The sequence below is a fragment of the Panthera leo genome, chromosome B1, assembly GCF_018350215.1.
Source record: "Panthera leo isolate Ple1 chromosome B1, P.leo_Ple1_pat1.1, whole genome shotgun sequence".
In the NCBI taxonomy this organism is placed as follows: domain Eukaryota; kingdom Metazoa; phylum Chordata; class Mammalia; order Carnivora; family Felidae; genus Panthera; species Panthera leo.
This window is the reverse complement of record NC_056682.1, coordinates 101,120,029-101,147,358: the sequence shown is the minus strand read 5'-3', so window position 1 is coordinate 101,147,358 and position 27,330 is coordinate 101,120,029. Positions and strand designations below refer to the sequence as shown.

Here is a 27,330-nt window from a genome sequence, read left to right as displayed (position 1 = left end):
GCTCTGAAGCCAGGCATTGACTCTTCCTCTCCGGCTATGAAAGTTTTAGATGGCATCTTCTTCCAACAGAAGGCTATTTTGTCTACACTGAAAACCTGTTTTTTAGTATAGCCACCTTCATAAATTATCCTAGCTAGATCTGGATAACTTGCTACAGCTTGTTTCAACTCTTGCTGCTTCACCTTGCACATCTGTCATAGAGATGGCTTCTGTTCTTAAACCTCATGAATCTCTGCTAGCTTCACACTTTCCTGCAGCTTTCTCATCTCTTTCAGCCCTCATAGAACTGAAGAAAGTTAGAGACTCTTGCTCTGGATTAGGCCTTGGCTTAAGGGAATGTTGGGGCTGGTTTGATCTTCCATCCAGATTACTTAAACTTTCTCTTTATCAGCAATAAGGCTGTTTCACTTTCTCAGGGAGTAGCGCTTTTAATTTTTGTCAAGGACTTCTCCTTTGCATTAACACCCTAGCTAACTGTGTGGTGTCAGAGGCCTAGCTTTCAGCGTCTCTTGGGTTTTAACATGCCTTACTAAGCTTAATCATTTCTAGCTTTTGATTTAAAGTGAGAAATGTGTTGTGGAAAGTGAGAGATCTTTTGTCCATTTCTTGAATGTATTATTTGTTTTTTGGGTGTTGAGTTTGCTAAGTTCTTTATAGATTTTGGATACTAACCCTTTATCTGACATGTCATTTGCAACTATCTTCTCCCATTCCATCAGCTGCCTTTTAGTTTTGTTGTTTCTTTTGCTGTGCAGAAGCTTTTTACCTTGATGAGGTCTCAATAGTTCATTTTTGCTTTTGTTTCCCTTGCCTCCGGGGACACGTCTAGAAAGAAGTTCCTGCAGCTGAGATCAAAAAGGTTGTTGCCTGTTTTCTCCTTTTGGGTTTTGATGGATTTCCTATCTTTCATTTACGTCTTTCATCCATTTTGAATTTTATTTTTGTGTATGGTGTGAGAAGGTGGTGTGGTTTCATTCTCATGCATGTCTCTGTCCAGTTTTCTTAGCACCAATTTTGAAGAGACTGTCTTTTATCTTTGAAAAAAATTTCTTTTTCATGTTTATTTTGAGAGAGAGCACACACATGAGTGAGTGGGAGAAGGTCGGCAGGTGGGGGGAGAGAGAATCCCAAGCAGACTCCACGATGACAGTGCAGAGCTGAACGCGGTCTTAGTTTCATGAATGGTGAGATCATGACCAGAGCTCAAATCAAGAGTCAGACACTTAAACAACTGAGCCACCCAGGTGCCCTGAGACTGTCTTTTTCCCATTGGATACTCCTTCCTGCTTTGTCAAAGACAGTTGGCCATACATTTGTGGGTCTATTTCTGGGTTCTCTATTCTGTTCCATTGATCTATGTGTCAGTTTTTGTGCCAGTACCATACTGCCTTGATGATTACAGCTCTGTAATACAGCTTGAACTCCAGAATTGTGATGCCTCCAGCTTTTTTTCTTTTCCCCCAACACTACTTGGCTATACAGGGACTTTTCTGGTTCCATACAAATTTTAGAATTGCTTGTTCTAGCTCTGTGAAGAATGCTGGTGTTATTTTGATAGAAATTGAACTGAATGTATAGATTGCTTTGAGTAGTATAGACATTTTAACAATATTTGTTCTTCTATCCATGAGCATGGAATGTTTTTCCATTTGTTTGTATCTTCCTTAACTTTTTTTAAAATTTATTTTTTTAAATTTACATTCAAGTTAGTTATCATATAGTACAACAATGATTTCAGGAGTAGATTCCTTAATGCTCCTAACCCATTTAGCCCATCCCCCCTCCCACAACCCCTCCAGTAACCCTCTGTTTGTTCTTCATATTTAAGAGCCTCTTACGTTTTATCCCCCTCTGTTTTTTATACTATTTTTGCTTCCCTTCCCTTATGTTCATCTGTTTTGTATCTTAAAGTCCTCATATGAGTGAAATCATATATTTGTCTTTCTCTGACTAATTTTGCTTAGCATAATACCCTCTAGTTCCATCCGTGTAGTTCCAAATGGCAAGATTTCATTCTTTTTGATTGTTGAGGAATACACCATTGCGTGTGTGTGTGTGTGTGTGTGTGTATTGCATCTTCTTTATCCATTCATCCATGATAATACCATAATAGTAGGGGACTTCAACACCCCACTTACAACAATGGACAGATTATCTAAGTAGAAAATCAACAAGGAAACAATGGCTTTGAACGACACACACTGCATCATATGGACTTAATGGATATATTCAGAACATTTCATCCTAAAGCAGCAGAATATACATTCTTTGCTAGTGCACATGGAACGTTCTCCCAAATAGATCACATACTAGGACACAAATCAGCCCTCAACAAGTACAAAAAAGATCACGATCATACCATGTGTATTTTTAGACCACAACGCTGTGAAACTTGAAATCAACCACAAGAAACAATTTGGAAAGACAACAAATACTTGGAGACTAAAGAACATTCTACTAAAGACTGAATGGGCTAATAACCAAGAAGTTAAAGAGGAAATTAAAAAGTACATGGAAGCCACTGAAAATGATAGACCACAGTCCAAAACCTCTGGGATGCAGCAAAGGCGGTCATAAGAAGGAAGTATATAGCAATCAAGGCCTTCCTAAAGGAGGAAGAAAGGTCTCAGATACACAACCTAACCTTACCTTAAAAAGCTGGAAAAAGAACAGCAAATAAAACCCCAAAGCAGCAGAAGACAGGAAATAATAAAGATTAGAGCAGAAATCAGTGCCATTGAAACCAAAAAAAAAACAAAAAAAAAAAAACAGTAGAACAGATCAATGAAACCAGAAGCTGGTTCTTTGAAAGAATTAGCAAAACTGATAAACCACTAGCCCGTTTGATCAGAAAGAAAAAGGATTGGACCCAAATAAATAAAATCAAGACTGAAAGAGGAGAGATCACAACCAACACAGCAGAAATACAAACAATAATAAGAGAATCTTATGAGCAATTATACACCAACAAAATGGGCAATCTGTAAGAAATGGACAAATTCCTAGAAACATATAAACTACCAAAACTGAAAAAGGAAGAAATAGAAAATTTGTACAGACCCATAACCAATAAAGAAATAGAATTAGTAATCAAAGATCTCCCAAAAGACAAGAGTCCAGGGCCAGAAAGCTTTCCAGGGGAATTTCACCAAACATTTAAGGAAGGGTTAACACCTATTCTCTTGAGGCTATACAAAAAAAATAGAAATGGAAGGAAAAGTTCCAAACTCTTTCTATGAAGAGATCATTATGTTGATTCCAAAACCAGACAAAGACCCCACTAAAAAGAAGAACTATAGACCAATTTCCCTGATGAACACGGATGCAAAAATCCTCAACAAGATATTAGCCAACCGGACCCAACAATACATTAAAAAAATTATTCACCACAGCCAAGTGGGATTTATCCTGGGATGCAGGGCTGGTTCAATATCCACAAAACAATCAATGTGATTCATCAAATCAATAAAAGAAAGGACAAGAAGCATACGATCCTCTCAATAGATGCAGAGAAAGCATTTGACAAAATACAGCATCCTTTCTTGATAAAAACCCTCAAGAAAGTAGGGATAGAAGGACTATACCTCGAGATCATAAAAGCCATACATGAAAGACCTGCTAATATCATCCTTAATGGGGAAAAACTGAGAGCTTTCCCCCTAAAGTCAGGAACAAGATAGGGATGTCCACTCTCACCACTCTTATTCAACATAGTATTGGAAGTCTTTGCCTCTGCAATCAGACAACACAAAGAAATAAAAGGCATCCAAATCGGCTAGGAGGAGGTCAAACTTTCACTCTTTGCAGATGACATGATATTCTATATGGGAAACCCAAAAGATTCCACCAAAAAACTGCTAGAACTGATCCATGAATTCAGCAAAGTTGCAGAATGTAACATCAATGCACAGAAATCGGTTGCATTCCTATACACCAATAATGAAGCAACAGAAAGAGAAATCAAGGAATCGATCCCATTTACAACTGCACCAAAAACCGTAAAATACCTAGGAATAAATCTAACCAAAGAGGTGAAAAATCTATACACTGAAAACTATAGAAAGCTTATGAAAGAAATTGAAGACACCAAAAAATGGAAAAATATTCCATGGTCCTGGATAGGAAGAACAAATATTGTTAAAATGTCAATACTACCCAAAGCAATCTACATATTCAATATAATACCTATCAAAATAACACCAGCATCCTTCACAGAGCTAGAACAAACAATCCTAAAACTTGTATGGAACCAGAAAAGACCCCGAATAGCCAAAGCAATTGGCTTGAAAAAGAAAACCAAATACAACTTCAAGTTGTATTACAAAGCTGTAATCATCAAGACAGTATGGTACTGGCACAAAAACAGACACATAGATCAATGGAACAGATTAGAGAACCCAGACATGGACCCACAAATGTATGGCCAACTAATCTTTGACAAAGCAGGAAAGAATATCCAATGGAATAAAGACAGTCTCTTCAAGTGGTGCTGGGAAAACTGGACAGCGACATGCAGAAACCACATGCAGAAACCACTTTCTTACACCATACACAAAAATAAACTCAAAATGGGTGAAAGACCTAAACATAAGACAGGAAGTCATCAAAATCCTCAAGGAGAAAGCAGGCAAAAACCTCTTTGATCTTGGCCACAGCTATTTCTTACTCAACACGTCTCCGCAGGCAAGGGAAACAAAACCAAAAATGAACGATTGGGACCTCATCAAAATAAAAACCTTCTGCACAGTGAAGGAAACAATCAGAAAAACTAAAAGGCAACCGACGGAATGGGAGAAGATATATGGAAATGACATAGCAGATAAAGGGTTAGTATCCAAAATCTATAAAGAACTTAACACCCAAAAAACAAATAATCCAGTGAAGAAATGGGCAAAAGACATGAATAGACACTTCTCCAAAGAAGATATCCAGATGGCCAACTGATATATGAAAAAATGCTCAATATCACTCATCATCAGGGAATTACAAATCAAAACCACAATGAGATACCACTTACATCTGTCAGAATGCCCAACATTAACAACTCAGGCAACAACAGATGTTGGCAAGGATGCACAGAAAGAGGATCTCTTTTGCATTGTTGGTGGGAACGCAAGCTGGTGTAGCCACTCTGGAAAACAGTATGGAGGTTCCTCAAAAAATTAAAACTACAACTACCCTACGATCTTCTTTAACTTCTTTATTTCATAAGCTTTCTATAGTTTTCAGCATACAAATCTTTTACCTCTTTGGTTAGGTTTATTCCTAGGTATTTTATGGTTTTTGGTATAAATGTAAATGGGACTGATTCCTTGATTTCTCTTTCTGCTGCTTCAGTTTTCCAAAGAAGACATCCAGATGGCTAACAGACACATGAAAAGATGCTCAACATCACTCATCATCAGACAAATATAAATCAAAACCACAATGAGATACCACCTCACAACTGTCAGAATGGCTAAAATTAACAACTCAGGAAACAACAGATGTTGGTGAGGATGCGGAGAAAGGCAAACAATTTTGCACTGTTGGTGGAAATGCAACTGGTGCAGCCACTCTGGAAAACAGTATGGAGATTCCTCAAAAAATTAAAAATAGAGCTACATTATGACCCAGCAATTGTTCTACTAGGTATTTATCCAAAGGACACAAAAAAGCTGATTTGAAGGGGCACATGTACCCCAATGTTTCCAGCATCACTATCAACAATAGCCAAATTATGGAAAGAACCCATCTGTCCATCAACTGATGAACGGATAAAGAAGGTGTGGTGTGTGTGTGTGTATATATAATATATATATATAATATGTTACATATATAATACATATATATAACATATATATACACACACACACCGCACATATATATAATATATATATATGTATGTATACAAACGTATACATACATATATATACACCCACAATGAAATATCCCTCAGTGATCAAAAAGAATGAAATCTGGGGTGCTGGCTCAGTCACGTAAGTGTATGACTCTTGATTTTGTATGTAAGTGTAAGTCACGTAAGTCACGTAAGTGTATGACTCTTGATTTCAGGTCATGGTCACAGTTCGTGGAATTGTGCCTTGTGTCAGGCTCCATGCTGAGAGTGGAGCCTGCCTGGGATTCTCTCTGTCCCTTTCTCTGCCTCTCTCTAAAAATATATAAATAAACATTAAAAAAAAAAAAAGAATGATATCTTGCCATTTGCCACAATGTGGATGGAAGTAGAATGTATTATGCTAAGTGAAATAATTCAGAGGAAGACAAATATCATATGGTTTCACTCACGTGGAATTTAATACAAAACAGTGAACACAGGGAAAGGGAAGGAAACATAATATAAAACAGAGGGAGGCAAACTCTAAGAGACTTTTAAATATAGAGAACAAACTGAGGGTGGCTGGAGGAGTATTAGATGGGGGGATGGGCTAAATGGGTGATGGGCATTAAGGAGGGCATTTGTTGGGATGAGCACTGGGTGTCATATCACTACTCCTGAAACCATTATTACACTGTATATTAACAAGCTTCAATTAAAAAAAAAAGGGTAGTGTGGGTACCCTTTCTCAGTGAGAAAATCTTTATCTAAATCTTTATCTAAACCTAAAATCTTTAGAGAGGCAAGGACTTGGCCATGAGGCTATTTGGATAAAGAGAAGAGGAGGAACAGATGATGCTGGTAACCTAAGGTGTGTTTGAAACATAGTAAGGAGGCCAGAGGGAGCAAAAAGAAGTACAGGAGATAAAGTCAGAGGGAAGTATAGAGATGCAGTGTAGGAGACACAGTCACAGGTTATATGGGGTGTTGCAGGCCATGGCACAGACTCAGGACTTTAAAATGAGAGAAATGAGGAGACATTGGAGGTTTGGAGCGTAAGAGACTCATAATCTGTTGTAATTTTAAAAGAATTAGTGTGGTTTTGTGCTAAGAAGAGACTTTATAGGAATCACAGTGGAAGAACAGGGCCCAATTAGAACGATTCCAGTAATTTAGGGAGGAGATACCTCTGGCTTGGATCAAAGGAGTAACAGCAGAAACGACAGGTAGTGCTCTCATTAAGATGTTAGGCATGGAGTATGTTACCCTTCCCAATGGCATCTGAATTTTAAAGTACCTCACCTTCCTTTGGGGAAAAAAAAAAAAGAGGAGGAGGAGGAAGAGAAGATGAGGACATATACTAATGGTTTAATTTTAGGCACTGCTGAAGAAGATATTCCAAGGGGAGCTGTCCATGGGCCTCTCACATTATTCTGCCAGCATAATCTGATTTAAGCACAAGGCGATTTTTGTGTCAGATGATTATTCTAGAAATTGTGAGGACAAGCAATATTAAACAGGGATTTATATGATATCCTCTGTTCATTCAGTCATTCAAGCATGAAGCATTTCTTCACACTTAACAATGTGAGTCAGGCAGTTTTCGAGGTAATTGAGACACAACAGTGAACAAAACAAACAAATGTCCAAGCCTTTGCAGTGCTTGTATGCTAGACAAGAAAAAAAAAAAAATGTAAGCTTTTTAGCATATTATATAAGGACAAATGCCATCAGAATAAAAGTGGAGCTGGGTGAGAGGAAACCGGGTGTGCAGCAGGTAAGAGATGCTCGCTTTTATTTCGAGTACTCAGGGTAGGCCTCATTGATGGAAGAGAAAGATTCAAAGATGGCGAGTTCTTAAAACTGATAATAAAACTTAAAACTGATAATTCCATTATCAATATCAATATCCATTATCAATAATCAATTTTATAATTATTTAATATACCTCTATTCAGAAGGAGTCTCAGTAAGAGTTTAACGATTCAACTATGACGTGATACTATATTGCTTACTGTCTTTTAAATAATTTTCCTTATAAATCTCATACCTGTACCATATTTGAAATCTTTTATATAGTTCACTATAAAGACCTAATGTGACACTAAATAAATAAATAAAGGAAGAGATGTGCAAAACTTCCATTCACCTGAACACTTAGAGGAAACTGCAGGGTTATTAATTAGCCTAATTTCAAGATTACTGTGATTCAGGGAATAGGGAAGCCCAAAGGGAGGGAGAGGTGGAGAGTGAGACAGGGGAAAGGCTGACAGGTGGAGCAGTGAGAACATAAACAACATTTATTGACTAAGTTTGTCATCTAACATGGGCACAGTTTGCGGCACTCCAAAACAATTACAATAACACCACCAAAGATTACTGATCAAGGATCATCAAAACAAATATAATAATAATGAAAAAGTCTGAAATATTGTGAGAACCGCCAAAATGTGAGAGACATAAAAAGCAAATGCTGTTGGAAAAATGACACTGACAGATGTTTGATGCAGGGTTGCCACAAACCTTCAATTCATAAAAAACAGTATCTGGGAGTGCAGTAAAGCAAAGTGCAATAAAAAGATATATATATATATATATATATATATATACCTGTATATAGTTTTGACAATTATTCTATTTTAAAAGTATAGCTCAACTCAATTTTTTCCTTTTAAATTGCTATGATACATACCACTCTAGAAATCTGATTTCTACAAACTGGGCCTGTTAAATCATTTGTCTTGGGAGGTTTTATAAGGAAAAAAATAACCCCCACACACAAAAAAATCACACTGTATGGTTTTGGGGTAAGACAGTTCAGCCACAGCTGCCAGGGAAGCTCCTTCTGTTTTCAGACTGCAACCCAATTTTTACCATTATTAGACCTAGGCTTGAATTTCCATGTTTTAATGAATGAGTAACTACATAGGTTCTTATTTGATAGATCAACCCTGAAAAACTGCTTAGAGCGGAGCAATCATATTACTCTGGCTGTTAAATAAGAACAAGAGATCAAAATTGTTGAAGAGAGAAGGTGAGAATTTATCAGGAAATCAAGCTTAGAATGGCTATCTAGCAACTGCATATCCCTTGGCTGGTCAAGTTGGCAGATGCTGATAATAATTTGGCTTTCAAATGTCACACACACATATATACACACACAAAGTAAAAAATTAGAACAGTAAAGAATCTGAAGTTTATGTCTGCATGTATAGAACTTCTCTAATGATTCTTCTCTAAATGATACATTTGTGTACCAAACTGGAGTATGTTTACATACTTAATAATTTAATTTCCTTCCAAGAGATAACTTAGGCACACACAATAAGAAAACTCATGTTCCTCAAGTTCTATAAAACATTAACTTTAGTTACTAAGTGTAGCATTTGGGGGCACTGAAGTTTAATTGAACTGAAGTTTAACATGTTCTAAAACAACTAAGTTCAAACTTTCCTTCTAAAAAGACACACACATATAAGCACTCATGAACTGCACCAGACAAAAAGCTCTCTGGGTGTATCTTCCATTCCTAATGTGATATCAGGAGTCCTCATTTCCAAATAGTTGATTTCAAAGAATGGTGAACTGACTCAGATCTAGACATGTGAAAAACATAGATTACTATGATTCAACTATTATCATCATGTCTCAGCTCCTCCAACTTCTTTGGCCTATGAAAGACAATTGGGGTGTGTTACTCTTCCTATTCTTCAACTACTTTATTCCTGTCAACTATTTGTAACTGATGATACCTAAAATTCAGTGTACTTTTTATCTGTTTTTAGAATATGGTACTCAGTTCTCTCTTTCATACGATGTTTGTTATGTACCTATTTTTCCTAGAGTGGCACTGTGCTATATAGAATGATTCCACAAAGCACAATTCTATAGAATAACTGGAACTGCACCTGTATGGAAGCTATGGGAAAGTCCCCCACTAAAACTCTTAGACTAGTAGGGCTAGGCAGTGAAATTCTAGACTGAGAATATCAATATTTTCCTTGTATCCCCTCCTGTGGATGAAGGCTACTGCCTGGAGCTCTTAAGTACTGTAGGTCATGATGGTGGAAATTGTAAAAAGAAATTCATTAATTAATATGCTTCAACTCATACACCTCTTTCTGGTGCTCAATAATTCATCAGGAGGAATGAGAAGAAATGTCTGGGAACTCCCACTTAAATGTCTCTTTTAAGTTTACCTCATATCTCTGTAAAGAATTCATCATTTCCTCTCTACCAATGTCTCTGTATCTGCTAGAGATAATATTATTCCAGTTCTACCTTCAACTCAAAATACCAAATGATTTAAAACTCATTCTTTTTCTTAACTGACAAATTTACTATCACCAAACCTAACATTTAGTAGTGGACCAGATTTGTGCAAGCAATGCATAAGGAGAAGAGATGGATGAGGGGAGGAGAAATTACCCTACTTCTTATTTCTTTTCTTATTGCATGTTAAGACAAAGATTATTTTTAAAGGCTTAAAGATTCCTAAGTTTGGGAAGGTCAATAGAAAGCAATACTTATATCAGACAATTAGATTTCAAAACAGACACTGTAATAAGAGAAAAAGGACACTGAATAATAATGAAGGGGACAATCCAACAAGAAGATACAACAATTATAAATATCTGTGCACCCAACAGGGAAACACCCAAATACATAAAACAGTTAAAAACAGATACAAAGGAACTAATCAATGATAATACAATTAATAGTAGGGGACTTTAACACTCCAGTTACATTAATACACAGATCACCTAAACAGAAAATCAAAAGGAAACAATGGCTTTGAATGATGCCCTAGTCCAGATGGATTTAACAAATATATTCAGAGCATTCCATCATAAAACAGAATACACATTCTTTTCAAGTACACATGGAACATTCTCCAGAACAGATCATATATTAGGCCACAAAACAAGCCTCAACAAATTTAAAAAGATTAAAGTCATACCATGTGTCTTTTGTGACCATGAAGCTAAAAGTCAACCACAAGAAAAATCTGGTAAGACCATATATACCTGGAGGTTAAATAACATGCTACCAAACAATGAATGGCTCAACCAGGAAATAAAAGAAGAAACAAAAAAGTACATGGAAACAAATTAAAATGATAACACAATGGCTCAAAACTTTTGGGATGCAGGAAAAGCGTTCTAAGAGGGAAGTTTATAGCAATACAGGTCTACCTCAAGAAGTAAGAAAAGTCTCAAATACACAATCTAACTTTATACATAAAGGCTCTAGAAAAAGAATAAGAAACAAAATCTAAAATCAGAAGGAAGGAAATAATAAAGATTAGAGCAGAAATAAATGATATTAAAACTAAAAAAAAACCAGTAGAACATGTGGTAGGGTCCCCTTCCTAAGGAAAAAGAAACAAACAAAATCTCAAGGCAACCTTGCTATTCGTGTACTTGACAGCATCCCTCATGACCTTGTAATATGAGACCACTTAATCAGACTACATGTTTGTGTGTTACCATATATGGGAGACAAGGAAGTAAAAAAATATATATAAAAACTATGCCACGTGGTGTTCGGGGCTTAGTTCTTCGGGTACATACTCAACTGAGTGTTGTCGGTAGGAATAAAGTTGCTTCCTGGAAAGAAAAGCCTCGGTGTCACGATTCTCTGTGTGAGAATCCTGCTACAAACAGATCAATGAAACCAGGAGCTGGTTCTTTGGGGGAAAAAAAAAAAAAAATTAATAAATGGATAATCTCTAGCTAGACTTATCAAGAAGAGAAAGGGCCCAAATAAAGTCACAAATGATAAAGGAGAAATAACCAACACCACAGAAATGCAATCATAAGAGAATATTATGAAAAACTATATGCCAACAAACTGGGCAATCTGGAAGAAATGGATAAATTCCATAAATATATAAACTACCAAAAAACTGAAACAGGAAGAAATAGAAAATTTGAGAACAATTATGAGCAAAGAAATTGAATCAGTAATCAAAAAACTCCCAAAAAACAACAGTCCAGGACCAGACGGCTTCATAGGCAAATTCTACCAAAATTTGAAGAGTTAATCCTCATTCTTCTTAAACTATTCTAAAATACAGAAAATGAAGTAAAACTTCCAAAGTCATTCTATGAGGCTAACATTACCCTAATACCAAAACCAGATAAAGACTCCACTAAAAAAGAGAACCATGGGACAATAACGCTGATGAACACAGATGCAAAAATCCTCAACAAAATACTAGCAAACTGAATCTAAGAATACATGAAAAAAATCATTTACCAAAATCAAGTGGGATTTATTCCTGGATTGCAAGGTGGTTCAATATTTGCAAATCAATCAACGTGATACATCACATTAATAAAAAAAAAAGGATAAGAACCTTATAATAATTTTATTGTTTCAGTAGACTTAACATCCACTTATAATTAAAAACCCTCAACAAAGTAGGTTTAGAGGAAACATACCTCAACATGATAAAGGCCATAAATAAAAATCCCACAGCTAACATCATCCTTAAAAGGGAAAAAGTGAGAGGCTTTCCCCTAAGGTCAGGACCAAGACAAGGATGACTCTCATCACATTTCTTTAACATAGTAGTGAAAGTCCTAGCCAAAGCAGTTAAACAACAAAAAAGAAATAAAAGGCATCCAAATCTGTAAAGAAGTAGTAAAACTTCCACTATTTGTAGATGTTAATGATACTATATATAGAAAATCCTAAAGACTCCACCAAAAATTTACTAGAACTGATAAATGAATTCAGTAAAGTCACAGGATATGAAATCATGTACAGAAATCTGTTGCATTTCTATAAGCCAGTAATAAAGCAGCAGAAATAGAAATTAAGAAAACAATCCCATTTACAATTGCAACCAAAATAGTAAGATACTTAGGAATAAACCTAACCAAAGAGGTGAAAGACCTATATTCTGAAAATTAAAAAACACTGATGAAAGAAATTGAACAGGACACAAAGAAACAGAAAGACATCCCATGCTTATAGAAGAATATTGTTAAGATGTTCATACTACCCAAAGTAATCTACACATTTAAGGTAATCCTTATCAAAATACCAACAGCATTTTTCACAGAACTAGAACAAACAATCCTAAAATTTGTACAGAACCACAAAAGACCCCAAATAGCCAAACGATCTTGAAAAAGAAAAGCAAAGCTGGAGGCATCACAATTCCAGACTTCAAGTTATATTACAAAGCAGTAGTGATCAAAACAGTATGTACTGGCACAAAAATAGACACATATATTAATGGAACATAATCGAAAACCCAGAAATAAACATATAAGTATATGGTCAATTAATCTTCAACAAAGCAGGAAAGAATATCCAATGGGAAAAAGACAGTCTTCTCAACAAAATGGTACTAGGAAAACTGGACAGCTACCTGCAAAAGAATGAAACCGGACCACTTTCTTACACCATACACAAAAATAAATTCAAAATGGATTAAAGATCTAAATGTGAAACCATAAAAATGCTAGAAAAGAACATATGCAGTAATTTCTCTGGCACTAGCCATAGCAGTTTTTTTCCTAGGTAGATCCTCTGAGGCAAGGGAAACAAAAGCAAAACTTAACTACTGGGACTATATAAAAATAAAATGTTTTGCACAGTGAAGGAAACAATCAATAACACTAAAAGGCAACTTAGGGAATGGAAGAAGGTATTTGCAAATGACCTACCAATAAAGGATTAGTATCCAAAATACATAAAAAGCTTATAAAACTCAACACCCAAAAAATAAATAATTCAATTTAAAAATGGGCAGAAGACAGAATATACATTTCTCAAAAGAAGACATAGCAGATGGCTAATAGACACATGAAAGATGTTCATCATCACTTATCATCAGGGACACGCAAATCAAAACTATGATGAGATATCACCTCACACCTGTCAGAATGGCTAAATTTAAAAAACAGAAGAAACAACAGGTGTTGGAAGGGATGTGGAGAAAAAGGAATTTTCTTGCAAACTGGTGTATCCATTGTGGAAAACTTACGGAGATTCCTCAAAAAGTTAATAGAACTATGCTACAATCCCCCAGTTACACTACTAGGTATCCAAGGAATACAAAACCACTAATTCAAAGGGACAGATGTACCCAGCATTGTTTACAACAGCCAAGAAATGGAAGTAGCTGAAGTCTCCTTTGAATGGTGAATGGAAAAGGAAGATGTGGTGTATGTGTGTGCACGTATATATATGTATATACACACACATATACATATGCTGGAATATTATTCAGCCATAAAAAAGAATGAAATCTTGCCATCTGCAACAACATAAATGGGGCTACAGATTATAATGTTAAGTGAGACAGAGAAAGACAAACACCATACGATTTCACTTTTCTGCGGAATTTAAGAAACAAAACAAATCAACGAAGGGAAAAAAGAGAAAATGACAAACCAAGAAACATTCTTAACTATAGAGAACAAATTGATGGTTATCAAAGGAGAGGCAGGTGGGGGGATGGTGAAATAGGTGATGGGGATTAAGGAGTGCACTTGTCATGATGAGCACCAGGTGATTAAAATACTCACAAAAAAATTTATAAGTCATAGTAAAGCTTTTATAAGTTACCCACAGTAAAATGTCCAGAAAAACAGAAATGTCCTTGTACAATTTAGGTGAGCATTGGAAATGTTAAGGTATTATAGACCTAAGGCTGAGGTTAAGCAATTAAATAGGACTCTGCATCTCTTCCAGTAATTAGAGATTTCTGTAAATAGACATCTTTATTTATTAATCACATTATTCTTGCCAAGAAAATAAAGAACTTTCTTGGCTTTTTGTTATACAAATTTTAAAAAAGAAAGAAAACAAATACAGTGCACATCATTCTGTTGTGTATGGGTATAAATATAAATTGATATAAATGAGAGAACAGTGCATTAAAATTGTACTTGAGGAATTCTACATAGCATTGTTTCACACTGCTGTACATTTCTTACATTACACTTTTGTGTATTTTAAGTACTATGTATGAATCCACTGGGAAAAGACAGCTAATGGATCCTTTCTATGAGAAAGGTATTATTGGATAGATTTTAAAGATGAGGAAACTGAGGCTCAGAGACTTGGCCGATGTAGAAATGGCACAGGGATTGGAATGCAGGTCAGCCTGACTCCGAAGTCCATTTTGTTTATACCAACTTTCTCTCGTTTAGCACAATTATCAATTTATTTGCATTTTGTTATTAATTTAATGTTGTCCATACAGCATCTTCATTACTTCATCATCTCAATCAGAATCTTTCAAGAGTTACTATTTCCATGTCAAATCTAAACTCCTCTGCCAGGCTCTCAGACCCTCTTATACTAGGCCCCACTTGTATTACTCAATCATGCTTCCTAGTCTCTAGTCATTCCCATCACATGATCCAATTCAAATATAAAAGTTATTGAAGGGTAGGCACAATACTACTTTAGGTACTCAAAATTATTTTTTTAAGTATTTTTTTTAATGTTTATTTTTGAGAGAGAGAGAGGGAGAGAGAGAAAAGACACAGAATCCAAAGCAGGCTCCAGGCTCTGAGCTCTCAGCACAGAGGCCGACGCGGAGCTTGCAGCCATAAACTACGAGATCATAACCTGACCTGACGTTGGGCGCTTAACCGACTGAGCCACCCAAGCCTCCCTCAAAGTATTTCTGTTAATGATAAAGCTTAGTTTGAGTCAGAGATCCTGCCTGAACTAAAACTTTGGAAGTTACAACTATGAGAATGTTTTGAGACAGCATTTCTGCAAAATGTAGGATACTGCTTTCAGCTATCATTACCAATATTTTGTTTAAAATTTAAAAATATGTATGATGGGGAAAAAGGTCTGTCCATCAATATTTACTGAAGTTTCAGAAAGTAGCAAGATAATTATTCTCTTTGCCTTATAGTCCTAATCATGAAAACATCTCACGCTAATTATGGTACTTGTCTTAAAAGTCTTTGTTGCTTCTAGTTGCTTAGACTTATTTTGTTGTACAAGGCTCTTTATATTGTTCTTAATCTGGCACTTGGTCAAATAATTTACCACTTCCTGTACTCCTGGCCACAATGAACTTTTTTTTTGTTTTGTTTTTAAATGTTTATTTATTTTTGAGAAAGAAAGAGATAGAGTGTGATTGGGGAGGGGCAGAGAGAGGGAGACACAGGATCCAAAGCAGGCTCCAGGTTCCGAGCTGTCAGCACAGAGCCTCATGTGGGGCTCGAACTCCTGAACCATGAGATCATGACCTGAGGCGAAGCTGAATGTTTAACTGACTGAGCCACCCAGGTGCCTCCATGATGAACTTTTAAACCATTACTTCCACACTATGTGGAATGGCCTAAATGTTTATGTCCCCCCAAATTTACGTGTTGATTTAAACATGGGCGCAATGTGATGATATTAAGAGGTGAGGCCTATGGGAGGTGATTATGTCACAACACTGGAATGGGAGTAACCACGAAAGGCAGTAGTGTTCTTATAAGAGACTTCAGAAAGAACCCTTCTCCCTTCTGCCATGTGAGGACACAGTGAAAAGATGAACATCTATGAACTGGGAAGAGGGACTAATCAGACACTCAATCCTGGTCCAGCCTCTAGAAATGTGAGAAATAAATGTTTGCTGTTTAAGCCAGTCTGTTATTTTTGTTATAGTAGCCTGAACAAACTAAGATACCATGTTAGCCCCTTTCTGAACTCTCTGTACTTTTTTACATGCCATTCTAATTTTCTACTCTGTTTTCCTATCCTAACTTTTTTTTTGGCCTGGTAAGCTCCTACTCATTCTTCAACACCCAGTTTGATATTCATCTCCTCTGAGAAGTCTTCAGGGTTTTGTTTTAAAAGCAAAGTCATCGTTACCATCCTTTGTATGACCATGGCCTTCCCAAATAGGTAGCAAGCTGCGGGACATCAGAGATACTGTCTTAAATAATCTTCCTATCCTCAGCATCTGGCTCAGAGAAAGCTTAATGAATACTGAATGAATGAAGAATATCTCGACAGTCTGTGAGAAACACAGTTGTCTTCCCAACTAAATATAGTCATTTTTAATTTTTCTGTAGCCATAATGTGACAGTGAGCAACACTGAGGTTATCCTGACATTTTCAAGGCCTGCCTAAGTATTTTTTGAATTAAATAAATATCCAAATGATCCATAACTGCTTAGAAAGAACTTAAAGTAAATTTTTCTTAATGTTTGTTTATTTTTGAGAGAGACAGAGCACAAGTGGGGAAGGGCAGAAAGAGAGAAGGAGACACAGAATCCGAAGCAGGATCCAGGCTCTGAGCTGTCAGCACAGGGCCCAGCGTGGGGCTTGAATTCCCAACCTGTGAGATCATGACCTGAGCTGAAGTCAGACATTCAACTGACTGAGCCATCCATGCTCTCCTAGAAAGAACTTTCAAAATATCTTTCTGTAATTCTTTGAGCATATCAAAATTTCTACATTTTCTCTAGAGACAGCTGAACACTTAGAAAGCAATTTACAGAGCAGAAGCAACTTAAAGCAAATGATCAAAGAGAAAAAGAGGCAAACAGAACAACAGACTTTTAAACATAGAGAACAAACTGGTGGTTACCAGAGGGAGACAGGTAGGGGGATAGGTGAAATAGGTGAAGGGGGTTAAGAGTACACTTTTGGTGATGAGCACTGGGTAAGTATAGAATTGCTGATTCACTATTTTGTACACTTGAAACTAGTATTACACTATACATTAATTATACTGGAATTAAAAAATAATCATATTTAAAAGAAAAACAGAAGCAACTTACTTTATTTCGATCTTGTACAACTAATATTTTTCTAGTATTTTCATCAAATACAGCTCCTGTTGGGGGAAAAATGAAAGATAATTGAGAAATATTAATTTCATTCACCTTAGACTCTTCCCATACTCTTACCTGTGGTCATCAAAATTATACCCATCCTGGAAGGCCTAGTTCAATTAACACCTCATCAATGAACACTTGTAAAATCCCTCTAGCAATAAACTGATTGCCCAGTTATTCAGGTTCTTTTAACAACTTGGAATACCAATGATGGATCTAGCATATGCTGAGTGGTAGGATAATTATCTGCATAAGCTTCTTCTCTTTTCAATATCTATTCCTGATGGTACACAGTTACAGAATTATTTTATTCTTCTGTAGTACTTATTTTAGTGTCTAATCTTAATTGCTTAAAAAATATTTATTGAATGTAGTGACTTTTCCATTCTCATTTTTATTTTTTGAATTGCTATGTATAGAACGTGTATTGTGCCCCTGATGATCTAAATCTTAAATATCTTAATATTCAGTGCAAGACCTACCTGAAGCCACTTATATTTCTTTTTTTGATTTTTTTAATGTTTATTTTTGAGAGAGAGCGGGGGGGGGGGGGGGGGGGGGGGGGGGAGAGGTGAAGTGCAAGCAGGGGAGAGGCAGAAAGGAGAGACAAAGAATCCAAGGCAGGCTCCAGGCTCTGAGCTGTTCAGCACAGAGCCCGACTTGGGGGTCAAACTCGTGAACCACGAGATTGTGACCTGAGCCAAAGTCGGATGCTTAACTGACTGAGCCACCCAGGTGCCCTAGCCACTTATATTTCTTTGACATGTGTATATGACTTTATAACATCTCAATATATTGCTTTGGGATATTTCTTTATTTTATATATGTTTTAAGTTCTAGTCCTTTTCTTTTACTTATTCATTCATCATACACATTGCCACGTACACTGGGCATCAGGGACTCAAAAATAAGGTTTGTTTTTTATTTCTCTTTGGGCAATCCTGGGTCAAAAATACAAATGACACCATAATGGTTTATATTAGTTTCTTTTAAATGTTATAATTTAAATATATTTGGGGGCACCTGGGTGGTTTAGTCGGTTAAGTATCTGACTTTGGCTCAGGTCATGATCTCACTGTTTGTGGGTTTGAGCTCTGTGTTGGGCTCTGTGCTGACAGCTCAGAGCCTGGAGCCTAGTTTGGATTCTGTGTCTCCCTCTTACTCTGCCCCTTCCCCACTTACTCTCAGTCTCTGTCTCTCAAAAATGAATAAACGTTCACATAAATATCTGTATTTACGTAATGTGAGGAAATATTGTAAAAGATACTTTCCATATTCTCTTCCATTATTTCAATATCAATTGAGTTCCTATACCTAATACATATGGGTTCTCTATATATTGAGCCCTGTTATGTGTCAGGCATTTTTCTAGGTGCTAGAGATATAGTGGTAAACAAAACAAAATTCCCGATCCTTGATGGGCTCACATTCTGGTGTGTGTATGAGGAGGTAATAAGTAAATAAAAAACAAATTATATACAACATGAGGTGATTGCAAACATTTTATGTTGCAATAAAATATAGAAGAGGATAGCTGTGTATAATATAAGGAATGACAAATTTCTCTGAAATGAAAACACCACATTTAATGTTTAAAAGAAGGAAAACCAGTGAGATATAATTAATGTTAATGTTGGTTTCTATTAGAAAATATAAATTATAATTTAATTGAATTGGACTTTACAAGGGTTAGAATACCAAAGAAATGGCAAGGAAACCTACTCTTAAATTTTAATAATTTGTGATTACTCAAAGTGTACTTTTCCCTAATGAATTTTAAACATGAGCAAAGTATTTCAAAGACAAACCTAACACTGCTAAAGCACAATGTGAGCGACCCCTGCTGGTCACAACTTAAAAGTTAAATCAACACAAAATTCAGGGATTAAATAGAGATTATCATATTATGATTAGTGCTTTATGTGCATTATCTCAGGTATTACTCATAATAATTGTGTGAGTGGTATTATTTTGAGTGCCCAAGTTCACACGGCGCTAAAACTGTCTGGATTCTGAGTTGGTATTCTTCTCACTGTGCAACGATGTCCCTTCCCCATACAATTGTGTTCTCTGGGGTCTCATGTTTCCACTTGAAGAGGTATCCAATTATTCATTCAAGAAATATCTATTGATCATGTACTTTATGCCAGACACTGTTTTGAACCTGACAATACAGTGGTGGAAAAGACAAAATATCTGCCTTCATGGAGTTTATATTATTGTGGGGGAAATGAAGTACATGATAGAATTTCAAATTGTGGTAAGTGCTATAGAGAAAAACAGACCTGGATAAAGGGACCAAGGATGATGGCATGCAGGAGGACTCTATTTTAGACAGGAAGGTCAGAAGATTTTTGAGAAGTTGCTGGAGCAGAAACTTCAGCTCCAAAGAGCTAGATAAACAAAACCCTGGGAAAAAGCACTGCAGGAAGAGGAGCCAGCAAGTGTGAAAGCTCTGAGGCTGAGACAGCTTGCTGTGATTTAAGAACAGTAACAAAGCCATAGGTCACTCCATTCCAGTGTAGGGAAGGAAAGATTTTCCCCCTACCCACTTAGGTTTTGTGTCTAGGGCTGAGAATTGAACTCACAGAAGATAGATTAATGGAGGAAAAAAATATAAACATTTTATGTGAGGTTTACTTGGCCTGGGGTGATGATGGAGGACTTGATAAAAAGAAGTGAAAATCCCAAAAAAGTGGTCAGACCCACAGGCATATATACCATTTTAACAAACAGCAATAAATTATGGGGACATGACAAGACCACAGAAAAAAGGGTTTGGGCTAAGGGAGGTAAATTGTGGGAAAACGACGAGGACATATATGGGGGAAACTAATGGGAATACAAAGGTTATTTTAGTAAGGTTTATTTGTACAGATTCATCTTGGTGTCAACTCCCCATCTTCCATGATACAAGAAATTTCCTGGTACAAGAAATTTATGCCCTACTTTTATGTAAAAAGGGGCAGGCAGAAGACCCTTGCTATATCTAGTGTTTCTCAAGCTCAAAATAATCGAAGTGGCATATTTTGGGGTGTTATGTTCACCAGACACACCTTCTTTCTGTTGCTTATATCAATAAATGTCAGCTCTTCTCCCTTCACCTAAAAAACATTGTAGCTTTTCAGAACAATTTCTTACATGATTTCATCGCCACCCCCAATAGCCACTTCATGTAGATCATAGTTACACTTCAAGATTGCTCAAGTTCTTGATCTCTCACTTCTGGAACTCCTATGGTATATCTTAACTATAGTATTTAGTTATAAACAAGGGCTTCATAGGATACTCTGTATACATATATTACCAATTCTGCAGTAATAACTGGATTTAAAAGTCTAATTTAAAAATCTGTTACCATAAGAGACTGTTAAAAACTGAGAACAAACTGAGGGTTGATGGGGGGTGGGAGGGAGGGGAGGGTGGGTGATGGGTATTGAGGAGGGCACCTTTTGGGATGAGCACTGGGTGTTGTATGGAAACCAATTTGACAGTAAATTTCATATATTAAAAAAATAAAAAAATCTGTTACCAATGAATTGATAATTGTCGGTATGACTTTCTAATGTAGTGTGAAGGTGCTATCAAATTATCAAGTAGTCTTTTGAAGTAGAGTTGAATGGAAATTTCTAAATGCCTCTACTTGCTACAGGGAAGCGAGATCATGGACAGAGAAAACATTAGACATCCTTGAACAACTTCTTTTTAATTTCAAAGGTGCAAACAACCTCAAAATACTCTTATAAATTATATGAAGGCAAATCCAATTATTGGTCAAATTACTAATTTACATATAGTACTGTTTTCATTTAAGTCATGAGGCGTCTTTTACTATTTCAGTTTTCTAGAATTCTAGGAATTAAAAAAAAAATTAATGTTTATTTTTGAGAGAGAGAATCAACAGGTGAGGGGCAGAGAAAGAGGGAGACACAGAATCGGAAGCGGGCTCCAGGCTCTGAGCTGTCAGTACAGAGCATGACGTGGGGCTTGAACTCATGACCTGAGCCAAAGTTGAACACCCAATCGACTGAGCTACCCAGGCGCCCCTAGAAATCTAGAAATTTTTTTAACCCTGGTTCCCAAGGGATGGTTTAGGGACCAGCACTGATATCAATAGCAGCTGCAGATAATTTCTTAGAAATGCAAATTCTCTGGCAACACCCCACAACAATGATATAAAAAACTCTTGGTGTGGGGCCCAGCAGTGTGTTTTCAGCAAGCTCTCCAGTTGATTCTGATGCACCTGCAATTAATCGAAAGCAAATCTTCTCTCAAGACTATGTCTTTGAAGTGAATCAGTGACTTGAAAATTCCATAATATACTTAAATTATGCTATTTTAAACAACTGTTTGGCATTGTAACTTAATGTAAATATCTTTAAGAAGTAATGTTCAAATCATCAAACATCTTTGCTTTACCTTAAATTTAACCTAAAAGTTACCTTTTATTTTACCCTAATATGCTTTACTGTAATGAATTTATTTCCTGATCCCAATTCAGTGTTACTATTTCAGTAGTGAAGTTCAAATACCTGTGTAAGACTGTTCAAATGTATCCTCTGGAAAACTAAACACCAAACTTGTTCTCTTGTGCTGTCCTCTGCCAATTCAGAAGGCAAAGTTCATTTATTTAAAGCACTACTCAATAGTCCCAAGGAGGATAATCACTTCATCAAATCATTCATTAGACATGAATAAACTATCGCTTAGCTGTAAGAAAAAAATGGAGTGAAACCTCTAATGGAGTGAACCTCTAAAATGTTAGTTTGAAACTGACCTGCAACTCCTACTTGATGTGTCGCATATCCTGGTAATCTGCTGGGTCCTTCTCCCAGCCACAGTGTCAGTGTGGATGAATCCGACTCTGCATGGTGAAAGCAGAAACCCAGGGAAGCAGCAGGGGCAATAAATTGGCTTTGGAGGATGGGAATGTGCAGCCATACTGCTATTCTACCTTCTGACCTCCATTGCTGTATTGCAGCTAAAATGCAGATGAGAAAAATCTGTAAGTATTTTCCAGTGAAAGAAGTGGGAGAAATAAAAACTCATCTCAAGGTGTCACCTCTTCCAAAAAGCCATCTTAAAACATCCACCTCACCTTGTAATTAGCTGGGAGAATGGGGCAGGGGATCCCAAAATGTAACAACTGACACAATGCTTGGCACATAATTGGTTCCGTTTTGATGCTGTTCCTTTTAACATCCTTAGTTTTAATCTTTATAAATGACCATTATGGGCTTCTATTTATTCTTTCTTTAAGAGTTCTGTGATAATATTTTTGGCTTATAAATTTCAAGGTGGTTAAAACCCTAACTTTGTTTTTAAATATTATATACTAGTTCTGGGAAATTTTGAAAATAAAGTATAATGAAATTAAAACTTCATTATCTTAATAGAATGCAGAGATAAACATTTAAATGTTGACATTTTCCCATGAACATTGGAATTGACATCATACCACATATAATTTACAGCATGTCTTTATGACATAAAATGTAAACATTTTGCTATGTCATTAAAATTTTTAATGAACATAAATTTTTAATGACTACATAATTTTCCTCAGATAGGTGTACCAAAAGCTACCGAACCAACCTCCTACTCTTGGATATTTGGATTATTTCTAATTCTTATTATAAATAATACCAAGGTGAACATACATTTTTCTGTTTTTGACTTCTGTAAATTCTCTTGCTTTATTACTTAAGATTGAGCCAGGGGAAAAAGATGCTAATATTTAGTCCTTACTAAGTTCTAGACACTCTACATATAATACCTCATTAAGTTCTCACAACCCTGAAAGGCAAGTATTACTGACCTTAATTTATGAGTGAAGAATACTGCAGTTTTGTTTTTTTTCAATGTTTGAGAGACAGAGAGCATGCATAAGCAGGGGAGGGGTGGAGAGAGAGAGAGAGAGAGAGAGAGAGAGAGAGAGAGAGAGAGAGAGAGAGAGAATCCCAAGCAGGCTCTATGCTGTCAGAACAGAGCTCAACCCCAGGCTTGATTTCACCAACTGTGAGATCATGACCAGCTGAAACCAAGGGTCAGATGCTTAACCTACTGAGCCACCCAGCAACACCCCCCCCCACCCTTTTTTATTTTTTAAGAATACTGCAGTTTTAGATGACATGATATTATACATGGAAAATCCGATAGACTCCACCAAAAGTCTGCTAGAACTGATACATGAATTCAGCAAAGTTGCAGGATACAAAATCAATGTGCAGAAATCAGTTGCATTCTTATACACTAACAATGAAGCAACAGAAAGACAAATGAAGAAACTGATCCCATTCACAATTGCACCAAGAAGCATAAAATACCTAGGAATAAATCTAACCAAAGATGTAAAAGATCTGTATGCTGAAAACTATAGAAAGCTTATGCAGGTAATTGAAGAAGATATAAAGAAATGGAAAGACATTCCCTGCTCATGGATTGGAAGAATAAATATTGTCAAAATGTCAATACTACCCAAAGCTATCTACACATTCAATGCAATCCCAATCAAAATTGCACCAGCATTCTTCTCGAAACTAGAACAAGCAATCCTAAAATTCATATGGAACCACAAAAGGCCCCGAATAGCCAAAGTAATTTTGAAGAAGAAGACCAAAGCAGGAGGCATCACAATCCCAGACTTTAGCCTCTACTACAAAGCTGTCATCATCAAGTCAGCATGGTATTGGCATAAAAACAGACACATAGACCAATGGAATAGAATAGAAACCCCAGAACTAGACCCACAAACGTATGGCCAACTCATCTTTGACAAAGCAGGAAAGAACATCCAATGGAAAAAAGACAGTCTCTTCAACAAATGGTGCTGGGAGAACTGGACAGCAACATGCAGAAGGTTGAAACTAGACCACTTTCTGACACCATTCACAAAAATAAACTCAAAATGGATAAAGGACCTGAATGTGAGACAGGAAACCATCAAAACCTTAGAGGAGAAAGCAGGAAAAGACCTCTCTGACCTCAGCCGTAGCAATCTCTTACTCGGCACATCCCCAAAGGCAAGGGAATTAAAAGCAAAAGTGAATTACTGGGACCTTATGAAGATAAAAAGCTTCTGCACAGCAAAGGAAACAACCAACAAAACTAAAAGGCAACCAACGGAATGGGAAAAGATATTTGCAAATGACACATCGGACAAAGGGCTAGTATCCAAAATCTATAAAGAGCTCATCAAACTCCACACCCGAAAAACAAATAACCCAGTGAAGAAATGGGCAGAAAACATGAATAGACACTTCTCTAAAGAAGACATCCGGATGGCCAACAGGCACATGAAAAGATGTTCAACGTCGCTCCTTATCAGGGAAATACAAATCAAAACCACACTCAGATATCACCTCACGCCAGTCAGAGTGGCCAAAATGAAGAAATCAGGAGACTATAGATGCTGGAGAGGATGTGGAGAAACAGGAACCCTCTTGCACTGTTGGTGGGAATGCAAATTGGTGCAGCCGCTCTGGAAAGCAGTGTGGAGGTTCCTCAGAAAATTAAAAATAGACCTACCCTATGACCCAGCAATAGCACTGCTAGGAATTTATCCAAGGGATACAGGAGTACTGATGCATAGGGGCACCTGTACCCCAATGTTTATAGCGGCACTCTCAACAATAGCCAAATTATGGAAAGAGCCTAAATGTCCATCAACTGATGAATGGATAAAGAAATTGTGGTTTATATACACAATGGAATACTACGTGGCAATGAGAAAAAATGAAATATGGCCTTTTGTAGCAACATGGATGGAACTGGAGAGTGTGATGCTAAGTGAAATAAGCCATACAGAGAAAGACAGATACCATATGGTTTCACTCTTATGTGGATCCTGAGAAACATAACAGAAACCCATGGGGGAGGGGAAGGAAAAAAAAAAAAAAAAAAAAAGAGGTTAGAGTGGGAGAGAGCCAAAGCATAAGAGACTGTTAAAAACTGAGAACAAATTGAGGGTTAATGGGGGGTGGGAGGGAGGGCAGGGTGGGTGATGGGTATTAAGGAGGGCACCTTTTGGGATGAGCACTGGGTGTTGTATGGAAACCAATTTGACAGTAAATTTCATATATTAAAAAATAAAAAAAAATAAAAAAAAAAAAGAAAAAAAGAATACTGCAGTTTTAGAAAAACTTCTCAAATCACTTTTTCTATCCGTCATCTCACTTAATCTTTACAATAATCTTGCAAAGTGTGTGTATGTGTGGTAGTAGGAAGGCTTGATTATTTAATGGTTAAATTCCTTTCCCTCTTCTCTTCTCCAGATGTGCAGTAAGTGACTGTTAAGGACCATGTTCTCTACCTCTTTAAAAGTCAATGTACCTAACAAGGTGAAAATACATAGGAGCCTTTCATAAAGACTTCTTGATTTGGGGCTATGGAGTCAGATCCTTCTCATCTCCCTCTTTTTCCGATTAAATCTTTTAAAAATTGACACACAATTACAATTACAAAAAGTGAAGTGCACAAATCTTAAGTGTACATTTAATGAGTTCTGACATATGCATACACCTGTGTAACCCACTCCAATAAAGATTATAGGATGTTTCTCTCATTCCAGAAATTTCCCATATCTTCCCCAATCATTCCAATTGAGTGAAAAAGCTCAAGTTTGACATAGTTAACAAAATTTGCACTAACTCTTAGAGACAACATAATGCATTAAGAACAGATTCTAGAGCTAGAGCCTAGGGAAGTTACTTAATCTCTCTGTGCCTCAGTACCATCACCTTTAAAATAGAGGTAAAAGTATCTACCTCACAGAATCGTTATGAGGATTAAATGAATATCTGTGAAGTTCTTAAACCAGTGTCTAGCAATACAATTCATAAATGTAATAGAATGTTTTAATAAAGACTATAGGTACATGGTACTACACAGATTATAAACTAGTTTCATATAATTTATCTTAGATCACCACATCTATCCAGTAAAGTAAAAAGGGCTGGCATTATTTGCATAAGCAACCTAAGAGGCAAATTTTTCAGTGGTGATTTGTCTAATGCCTGGGTAAGCACGTGGCAGAACTTGGGACTTGAAACCTGGATGTGTGACTCCAACCCCAATCCTCCTGTTTTGCTTTGTTGGCTAAGGTAGTGCTTTAATCACCTGGCCAGTGACAAGTGTGTGCGATAAATACCAGTCTCTACCCACACATACGCAGACATATTAGAGGATGAACACTGATTTGATTCTCCTACTGCTGATATTGTCGAAATCAGCAATTATTCACGAATAGAGAAATGAGGTGAACAGGTATGTAGTTTGGAAGTGAGAATAATTAAAGAATGAAATAACTAGCTCAATTATATTAATACAGATGCTCACTTCCCATGTTGTGCAATAGGATAAAGATTATCTGAAGTTTCCTTTGAGAGAAGATCTTTCGGGGCGCCTGGGTGGCGCAGTCGGTTAAGCATCCGACTTCAGCCAGGTCACGATCTCCCGGTCGGTGAGTTCGAGCCCCGCGTCAGGCTCTGGGCTGATGGCTCGGAGCCTGGAGCCTGTTTCCGATTCTGTGTCTCCCTCTCTCTCTGCCCCTCCCCCGTTCATGCTCTGTCTCTCTGTCCCAAAAATAAATAAAAAACGTTGAAAAAAAAATTAAAAAAAAAAAAAAAAAAAGAGAAGATCTTTCAATGGCTGAATTTCTACGCTATGCCTTCAATTCGAACATAAGGACCGTCA

General features: G+C 36.7%; 1 protein-coding gene across 4 annotated transcripts in view; it reads right to left on the bottom strand.

Moving 5' to 3' along the window:
- The window catches only part of NUDT6 (nudix hydrolase 6), a 44,632-nt gene that overhangs the window by 16,081 nt on the left and 1,221 nt on the right, over positions 1–27,330 (bottom strand). For all 4 annotated transcript variants that reach the window (XM_042935569.1, XM_042935567.1, XM_042935572.1 and 1 more), the window contains exons 2-3: positions 22,415–22,618; positions 17,581–17,636 (exon numbers count right to left, since the gene is read on the bottom strand). Coding sequence is in view for 1 of the 4 variants with exons in the window: in XM_042935567.1 (XP_042791501.1) it covers positions 17,581–17,636; positions 22,415–22,618 (260 nt within the window). In the remaining 3 variants the exon portion in view is untranslated. The remainder of the gene's footprint in view (positions 1–17,580; positions 17,637–22,414; positions 22,619–27,330) is intronic.